The sequence below is a fragment of the Rutilus rutilus genome, assembly GCF_951802725.1.
Source record: "Rutilus rutilus genome assembly, chromosome: 11".
NCBI classification, from domain to species: domain Eukaryota; kingdom Metazoa; phylum Chordata; class Actinopteri; order Cypriniformes; family Leuciscidae; genus Rutilus; species Rutilus rutilus.
In genome coordinates this window covers 10,283,740-10,293,857 of record NC_140216.1, presented here as the reverse complement: position 1 = coordinate 10,293,857, position 10,118 = coordinate 10,283,740, and the positions used below count along the sequence as shown (strand labels likewise).

Genomic DNA, 10,118 nt, shown 5'->3' with positions numbered 1-10,118 from the left:
TATCATTTTAAGACACACTTAAACGGTGTGCTGAAAACAGAGCTGTTTTTGACCAGGTAAAATGAGTGTTTTCTTACAAAACTAATGAGAATTTAATTAAAGTACATTACAAACTTTTAATTTAGACCCTAAAGAATCATATTAGTTTGTACAAAAATGGCATTATATGACCCCTTTAAATAAGTAAAATATTGACAGTAGGCCTAACCTCAAGGTTACATCCCTGTGCAAGCCAAAATATATTACCTGAAGGTAAAATATAAAAATATATATATACCTGAATATAAAAATATTACCTGAAGGTCACTGGCCGTTACTACATTACTGGGTTTCACTTTATTTTGATGGTCCCTTTAACACATTCTGTTGACTATAAGTAACATTTCACCTACATTTCGTGTAGAGACTTTGAGACGGATATTTGAACCTTCTTTGAACATTGGTATAGTTGGTTGCAATTTAAGTCCATTCTGTGTAGAAAAATCCTGGAATGTTTTCCTCAAAAACCTTAATTTCTTTTCAACTGAAGAAAGACATGGATATCTTGGATGACATCGGGGTGAGTAAATGAGCAAAAAAACTTTGAAAGTGAACTAAGTTAATCCTTTAAGCAATACTCAGTTAGTTGACAAGTAGTTGAATGTTAGTTACTAATGGTCAACCGAATGTTCAAAGGAGACCATCAAAATAAATTGTTACCCATTATTGTTTTTAATATCCTTTTGTTTAAAGCCAATAATCGACTGAGGCAAAAGGGTCTTACCTCAAAGATCGCACCATTCCCGTCATTACCCGTGCACGCGCGGCTGCAGTGAAACACGAACACCAAGCAGAAAAGCCCACAAACAGGCAGCCCGCCTAAACTCACGCCAATGGCAGGCAGGCAGGCAGGCAAAAATCACGTGGGTCAGTCAAAATCATTTTTAGTGCAAGTGGAATTTTTCGAATTTTGGGACTTCGTGAAATTTATCTAGAAGACATTACGAATTTAAAACGTAAATCTTGCAAAAGCTGTACACCAACATTTAAAATAAATTGTATCAACAAAAACAGTTTATTCATAATGTTCTGTACAAAGGTATGGACATACAGGAGAAAGACACTGAAAAGTCACAATATTAAAGACATTAAACACCACTTGACCGATACATGAAGCTCAAAGTAAAAAGAGTACACAAGAGCTTAAGTTATCAATACACCTAGCCATGTAATTGAACGGATGCTTAAATGGAAAAAGAATTTGTCGGACAAGTTAAAAATAATCTAAAGAGCATCAACATTGTACCACTGCACTCTGGCCACAATTTACTACACACCTGTATACACTTTTTGGATATTAAGTAATACTTTAAGTATACTTAAACTGCAAGGAAATCCACAAGACACTGGTGGGTGAGATGGGTCATGTCTCACATTCTGATATTGACCAATGATCAACTGACATTTTTCTTAGAAAAATACTCTATTAACATAGTAGAAAATGCCTGGTGGGGAAAGTGTCAATTCTTCCTTTTCCATTACTTGGGGGAGAGTTCTTCATGTGTATAGACAGTTTTTAGAAGAGTTTTGTCTTATGCTGAGAGTGGGGTGGTGTAAAGAGCTGTTTTATCCCTGAACCTCAGTGTCTGCTGCCCCCTCTGGGTCCTCGTCATTGTAGATGTTCTCCGCCTAAATAAAAAGAAATACACATAAATAACTGAACTACAAACACAACTAGAAAGGTTATGCTAACAATCACACAAGCAACTCTTTCCATAATATCCACAATTAAGAGGTGGCATATACTTTGTCAGAGAGAAACAAAAAACAGGCTACATCATGACTGAACTGTTTACTTATTGCGGAGGTGCTGATGCTAAACTCAAAGTTGAAAGAAATGGGCTTAAAGGCCTCACCATCTGCCAGACTTGCATGATGTTGTCCTCAGACACTGAGCAAATCACCCACGGTTCATTTGGATTCCAGGAGAAGTCAGAGATCTTGGCTGTATGGCCTCCATGGATAAACTGAATAAAAAAAAGTTATCAATAATATGTGAATAACATGACCTCAAAGAACAGTATAATGATAACTAATAAAAAAATATACACACACACATTTAAAATAAAAACTTAACCGAATTACTACTCACCAGCAGCTCCGGAGGTCCATCCTCTGCATCTTCTGGCGACTGTTCCTCTCCGATTTTACTGTACAAACCCCCCCCCAAGGAATTCTTATTAGCAGAGTGAAAAGACCCGTATGATAAACTAGTTCACATTTTAGTGGCAGTCGTGAGTAAACGGAAAGTGAAATAACCTACCTGAGATCCCAAACATTGAGTCTCCTGTCTGTTCCACTGGAGGCCAGAATGGTCTCATTATGAGGTGACCACTGAACCTGTGAACACATTTTAAGACTTCATGTTATCACACTCAGTTTTCACCTTTAACAATTCTATCTGCAATGATGACAAAAAGGAAGATGATACCTGGAAGATTTCATCTTTGTGCGACTCAAATGAGTGAAGTTTCAGCTTGAGGTTTCGCAGATCCCACAATGCAACAGTCTGTGAGAAAAAAAAAAAAAAAAAAAGTCAAACCTTGGAAATCTAAATAGAGATGCGCATTTAAAGAGTATTCAACAAGTGCAACAGAACCAAATGCTGAATGTAGCTCTCACTTTGTCAGCAGAACCGGTGGCCAGAATGAATTCGCTGTATGGGTTAAAGGACAAACAGTTGACCTCTGCAGTGTGGGCATCTACCGCATGACTGGGTTTGGACGTGTTATTGGACCGTGTGTCCCAGCTAAAGAAAAAGGAAATAGGTTAAAATACTCACATTAAATAACCACAGACAAAACAGTTAAAGGAGAACTCCGGTCAATTTTAACATTGAGCTCATTTTTTTGTACATTTGGAGTGCTGTCAATACAGAGAACAACGACAAAAATCGGTGTTGCCTACACCGAGTTATTCTATGTTTAAAATTTGCACCCTATTGACTTCAATGGGGCAAGTAGTAAGCCTGCTTTTTAGCCTCTTAACATCCTTTAAGTGTCATTACAAGTGCACAGAAAATGTGAGTGATTCCTTCCGAGTGAACACGGGTGAATCTGACTGCAGTAGATGTTAGAGATATTAATAAAAATGAAGTTAATTCAGCCAGCGCTCATACCTTTGTTTACATCCTGTTTTCGGTGGAAGGCCATAGTAATCGATTGTCGAGTTCACGCGCTTGATCATAGGTACTAAACCTATGCGCGTGAACTCGACAATCGATTACTATGGCCTTCCACCGAAAACAGGATGTAAACAAAGGTATGAGCGCTGGCTGAATTAACTTCATTTTTATTAATATCTCTAACATCTACTGCAGTCAGATTCACCCGTGTTCACTCGGAAGGAATCACTCACATTTTCTGTGCACTTGTAATGACACTTAAAGGATGTTAAGAGGCTAAAAAGCAGGCTTACTACTTGCCCCATTGAAGTCAATAGGGTGCAAATTTTAAAAATAGAATAACTCGGTGTAGGCAACACCGATTTTTGTCGTTGTTCTCTGTATTGACAGCACTCCAAATGTACAAATAAATGAGCTCAATGTTAAAATTGACCGGAGTTCTCCTTTAAGTATCCTTTTGAAATTACATTTTTTGCTAAAAGACATTAAGATTACAGTAACAAACAGGAAGACAAAAAGTACTTACATCATAAGCTTCTGGTCATCTGCAACAGACCCAAAGAGAGACTCGTGCAGCAGGTGCCAGGACACGTCCTCCACTACAGCAGTGTGACCAGTGAAAATGGTCTTGGCGTCCACTATTTTCCCCTCCTTTGGCACTGTGCTGATGTCCCACAGACAGATGGTCTGCAGAGAAACAGAAGAACTCATAGGAGCATGCACAAAAAGAAAGATCCTCTACATCAGGTTACCAACCTTTCTTGTCAGTCATCCCTAATGACCTAAAGCATTTATTTAGAGATAGATTTTTTTCAATTTAATTTAGCATCGGCTAAATTTAGGGTACATTGAGTAATACCTGAATCCCCTAACTGTTTGCAAATATACAGCTTAAGTCACCATATAATTAAGTCAATGATAGTGAGAGTTAGGGGTAAAAAAAAAAATCGATTCTTAGATGCATCATGATGCGGACGTGGACGATTCTGAATCGAATCACAAATGTCTAACATCGATTTTCTAAATGTTAATTGATAACGTAATATTGACGGAATTCAAAAGGCGCCTGGACAGTCTGTGGCGTGCAGCTGTGCACATAACAGAGACGCATGATGGTTGAGCGAGAAATCCGACCGGCACCCTCTGCTTTAAAATCTAGCATAATGTGGCTTCTATGAAGTTGAAGGGAAAAAGGACCTGGACAAGAGCCACACTTTATGCAAGTAGGGCTCCAGACTGCGACCAAATGGGCGACAAGAGGTCACACTGGTGTGACCACCACGTTGTCCAATTGATAAGAGCTGAAACTTCTGTTACATACGAGAAACATCAAACGAAACAAAAATCGCGCTATTCGTTTGAGCTGCGCTGAAGCGTTTGAATTCACCGCATAATTCTGTTATAAACCACACGTCAGATCAAACAGTGCTGACATGAAAACCATGACAACCTTAAAAGCTTCCACCCAACTCGGAAAATAAAAATTATATCGCAACATTTATTTGCAAATCACTTCCATTTGTTTAATTAATAAAATATATTGAAAGTAAATTCATTATGGATCATTACAAATACTTTGCTTTAAAAGTACCAAGTAGTCACACAGTGAGAAAAAAGAAAATCTGTGTAGAAAAAAAGATGCATCGATAATCGCTGTATCATCGCAGCCCTCTGAATCGAATCGTGAGGTGCCTAGAGATTCCAACCCCTAATGAGAGTACAAATGTCTTACGTGGTCATCAGATGCACTTAGCAGACAGCCACTCAGGTTGGGATTCCAGGACAGACCATAACCTTCTTTCTGATGGCCCCTCAGACGCAGGTCAGGAGTGCACTCTCCAGAGGGGTCTTCAGGGGCACAAGAGGATAAATAAATAAATAAATAAATGAAATAAATAATTCAATATTGACATCTGATGCCCTCACACAACTCACTCGACAAGAAGCTTAGAGATTAGGAGTAAGAGTTAAGTCTCCCAATATCATGTTTTCCCTAAACTTTTTTTTTTTTTTTAAGTCATGAAATTAAGAATTTATTCTTATCTTAGTTTTGGTATTTTTAGTGCTTTACTATACTTTAGCTGTTAAACAGTTTGCATGGCGTCTTCAAACCAATCCCTTTAAAGGGTAGCTCTCGCCAAAATTGAACATAGGCTCTTTTTGTTAATCTACCCGAGTCAAACTTTCATGTAAAAGCATAATTAGAATGGAAACGCCACTTTTAAGATTGACCGTATTTTCGTTTTAGGTCGAAATGCCTTTTGAATGGGAGTGCATGGGGCACTTATATGATAGCATCAAAATCGCTATTTTTAAAACACTAAGGCGGCTCCACACAACATTAAACTGTGCTCGAAGTATCACCAGGGGCTCTACACATGAACTTGAGCATTGACTACAATGTTTGTGTACACAGTTTACTAAAAAGAAAGTTTTTGTACGACTCACTTTATCAGTTAGTGTTTCTGGCCGTCGGCATTTTGTCAGTCAAAAATAGTCGATCTCCGAATGCAACGTAACCGGGAGGAGAGTAAAGATGGAAAGCTTCTAAAGCTTAATTCCATATAAATTCACGGATAATTTGTTGTTTTGTCGTTAGTGAAAATCAATATTGACCTTGTATTTGAAAAGGATCCTCATATAATAATGAAATGATTCAGTGATACAGATCAACTATTTTTGACTGACAAAATGCTGGCAGCCAGGAAGAACAGCAGCTAATTATGCTTTTACACGAAAGTTTGACTCAGGTAGATTAACAAAAAGAGCCTAGGTTCAATTTTGGCTAGAGTTACCCTTTAAAGCATTGCCTCTCAATACATTCAGATGGACATCTTTGGCATTTGTGTCAGACTGTGCACTCTTTTTCTAAGTTAAAATATGAACAAAATGTTTCTAGCTCATACCAGGTTTGGAGGGGTGTTTGGTGTAGTCAAAGACCAGCACATCACTAGTGGGAGTCTTGGTGGCAATGATGCAGGGGTTCTGTGGCATGTAGCGAGCCCTGTTCACCTCTCCCTCATGATTAATCTTGATTTCAATCTCTATCTTGCCACTCACCGAGCCAAAACCACCAAATTCTACAAACAAACAGAACAAAAATGAGATAACTTGTCATAAGTACATAGGTGGAGATTATGCATTCACAGTTTATGATTTATACATCTTCATATATGATAAGCCACTCACCTCCTTTTTCACTGTCATAATGTGAGGCATCAAACTGGGCATCATCATTGGGCAGCTGGACGCTGGCAATGACCAGGTGATTCTGCTCATCAGAGGTATGTGTGCCGAGAACCAGACGGTGCACACTAAAATCCTTCCCTTCAGGTCTGAGAAACATGACAAGTATGAATGTTATTTACACTGACTTTAATAAAAATATATACATAATCTCTAGCCACACAATATTCATTATCTGCTATTCTTAAAGCAAAAGAAAAAAAGCCACCTAAACATTTAAAAGATAATTTGGAGCCCCAACTAATCAACCAATTGAGAACACTTCAAAGTAGGGCTCCGACAACTAATCAAAATCGATAATGAAGATCATCGACGAGTTTTATTGATTAATAAGCACACAGAAAACCTCTGCCAGTCATGTAATTCCCCAGCCAAGAATACATTACTATGGACAAAACGCATGTGGAAAACCGAAGAGGATGCAGAGTAAGCTGCTGCAGGAAGTGCTTGACCCAAGTTATCCTAAACATGAGACCGTGTCATTAAGCACTTCAAACAAAAGCAAAGTTTCAAATAGGTGTGAACCGGAAGATGCGACCAACTTGAGTATTGTGACGTATTTTCCAAGTGGGGAAGTTCTACCAAAGCAGTCAAACTGACGTCATCAACGGAGGCAAATAGGGTACATTTTTATTTCATGTCGACTTTAATGCAGCTTGCTTTGACAGATGCGTGTGCAGTTTAATACGCTTGAGATATTTTCCACAGTGCATAATTTTGTTTTTACTGTTGTATCCTTATCTGTAAATGTTAGTATTGAGTACCATGTGAGTATTTCTATTTTGCATAAAGGCTTGCCCTGACAAAGAGTGTCTACTTTAAACTTCAGTGAATGCGCATTAATTATTGTTAGAAAATAAATATAAGTTTAAACATCTACACGTCACACAAGTAATTGTATTTTCTGAGAGCAGTAAGCAGAAAGGGCTATTGTAATGGAATAATAAATGTAATTTACAGATGAGTGAATGTTTTCCTCCAACCGTATACCAGTAAATTTATTCTGTACTTTTGTTATTAGAATTTTAAATGAGTGATTTTTACTTTAAAATGGTAGTAATCACTAGTTCAGTGTTTAATTGCACATAAATATTCACTTTATTTGTATTCATTTCACACTGTTTGCAGGACAACATTGAGCAGAATGTAAAAAAAATGTGCATATAATCAATTCTTTAATTTGAATTTAAATTACAATTTTTTTTCTCCATTCGATTAATCAAGAAATAATCGACAGATTAATCACTTATCAACACCATGCCTAGTTTCAGCTCTTTTTTTTAAAGCTGATGACAGTAGTTGTGAATGTGTTAACTTACCTGGTGACATCTGGCAACCATTGAGCAGTAAGACTGGGCCACTCCAGAGCGTGAGTCATAACCAGATCGTAAAGAAACGGAGTGTTTTTCTTCCATATTTTATATTCTTCATTTATCACCCTCTCCTCCACCGCGTCATCAAATGCAGCTGTAACAAAAAAAGGGGCGGGAAAACAAGACGAGATCTGTCAAAACGCCTTCAATGCGGCGTGAATATGTAAGGTCATAAAGTCGTTAATATTTTCTACCCCAACTGCTGTGCGACAAGTTACTTTACGTATAATCTATTAGCATCACCATACTAAGATGAAGATGCAATTAATATTGTCCAATTTTATAGACAAACTATGGAAAACGACTTAAATTAATAGCATAGCCCAACATTTTGCATTTAGAATCAGTTAGAAGAGCAAAAATATATATAATAATTCAAAACAATACTGAAAGCTTCAAGATAAAAAAGCGACGCATAACATGAATTTACATACTTCAACTTAAAAACTAAACAAACTAGCCGAAGCTAATTCGGCGCTATTTCACCTAAACTATTAAGCTCTTTAGTTACTTTCCAACATGTTGTTGTTGTTCCCATCACAAAAGAATGGATTTATGCCGAATAACAGTTAATGTGTGCTCATAACAAGCTCTAGAGTGAAAACTGTATTGATGTAGCAAAGACTGTGTCGTTATGGCGGGATTCGGCCTGCCCAGAAAACACACCAACAAACACCTCAGCTGCCGCTACCGGCTTCATTTAACCGGTCGCCGCTAAAAGAGAGTCCACCGGATGCACGAAACCATACTAACCTTCTTTATCAGCCATAACGACTCGACAGACAGCTATCACTCGTAAACTGAACCGATAACAAGATACCGGTGTAGTTTCCTCAGGAGTGCAGGATGCTCTTTGTCTCGCGCCGGCGTGCACGTTCGCGCCAACTCGGACAGACACAGCAGAGCACGCGCCACCAATGAGCGGAGAGAAGAAGAGCGGCTTCTTCTGCAGAGGAGGCTGATCGCACACTACAACCATTATACTGCCCTCTGTTGATACCACGCGACAAAATGAATGTGATTGAATTTTTTTTTTTTTACAGTATTTGTATAATGTAACAGTATTGAGACTTTAATGGTAATAACAAATGAGCAAAATTGATCATACAAAAAATACTATAGTGTTTGCTATAATTTTTTTTTTTTTACAGTATGCATATTATTTAACAGTATTGATACTCGAATGAGAATAATAATACAAAATACAAAAAACTTAAGTGAAACAACCCATCAAATTACAGTAATTAAACCATTAAGGGGAAATATGGTTATTCGCCAAAAAAAAATCTAAATCTTATTTGCCCTAAAACTGGCTTGTTTATTTATGCAAATTAAATAATTTATTTGGATATTTTGGGATTCAATTATTTTATGTTTTTACCCAGTTATTGAGGATTACTCAGAATTTTTTTTTTTAAAAGCAATTCATCTTAAGGAAATAAAAGTGTCGTCTTCTGTGAGTTGATTTTAGTTTTCTAATGCATGTGAAGTCTATAAAGTAAATTGATAAAAAAACAAAAAAAACATTTATAATTCTTCTCTCCATGTTAAAGGGGTGGTTGATTATGATTTCACTTTGCTAACTTTAGTTAGTGTGTAATGTTGCTGTTTGAGCATAAACAACATCTGCAAATTTACAACGCTCAAAGTTCAGAGCAAAGGGAGATATTTGCTTTTAAAGAAATTGCTTTTTAAGGACTACAACAAACAAATGGCTGGTTGGGACTACACGACATTCCTCCCAGGTTAGTGACATCACAAACCCTAAAATTTACATAAACCCCACCCCCGGAAACGTTATCATGACAGAATATGCTAATCAATTACTTGAAGACAACTACACATAAGCTACATAAATTCATCAACTTACCATTCAGAAATGTTGTCTACATGTTGTCACTTCTTCTTGAGTCTCTCCATCTTTGTCTGACTCCGGTTTGAACATAAAAGGCTAAAAATATGTGAAATTATCACTGCATGTCTGTGTGAGGTAAAATGACACAAGCTCTTGAAGCTCCGGCCTCTGTGCCGGGAGCAGCAGCTCATTTGCATTTAAAGGGAAACACACAAAAACGGTGCGCTTTTGCTCATCCTCAAAAAGTGACATTTTTAACCTGCTATAAAAATATCTGTGGGGTATTTTGAGCTAAAACTTCACATACACACTCTGGGGACATCAAAGACTTATTTTACATCTTGTGAAAATGGCATTATACCACCCCTTTAATGCTGAAAACAAATTACTCAATATGTGAGTGAGACAGACAAAGAGAAGTCCTTGACATCATTAGCAGGATTTAGGGAAGTAATTAATGAAGTCCTAATCAATATGCAAG

General features: G+C 37.4%; 1 protein-coding gene across 1 annotated transcript; it reads right to left on the bottom strand.

The window, feature by feature from the left end:
* Positions 1-1,035: 1,035 nt before the first annotated feature.
* Positions 1,036-8,726, bottom strand: rbbp4 (retinoblastoma binding protein 4). Its single transcript, XM_084422625.1, has 12 exons — positions 8,536-8,726; positions 7,729-7,876; positions 6,353-6,498; positions 6,070-6,243; positions 4,896-5,011; positions 3,690-3,850; positions 2,662-2,788; positions 2,471-2,548; positions 2,303-2,379; positions 2,132-2,189; positions 1,896-2,006; positions 1,036-1,668 (listed from the first exon to the last, which is right to left on the bottom strand). Exons 1-12 carry the CDS (start codon positions 8,549-8,551, stop codon positions 1,606-1,608), a joined length of 1,275 nt encoding a protein of 424 aa, XP_084278751.1. The 5' UTR covers positions 8,552-8,726; the 3' UTR covers positions 1,036-1,605.
* Positions 8,727-10,118: the final 1,392 nt, after the last annotated feature.

Excerpts from the sequence above, each read along its gene's own strand:
- rbbp4 (XM_084422625.1), bottom strand. Across the intron at positions 6,244-6,352 it reads TTATGACAGTGAAAAAGGAG|AATTTGGTGGTTTTGGCTCG; the intron begins GTGAGTGGCTTA and ends GTTTGTTTGTAG. Across the intron at positions 2,380-2,470 it reads ACAAAGATGAAATCTTCCAG|GTTCAGTGGTCACCTCATAA; the intron begins GTATCATCTTCC and ends ATGTGTTCACAG.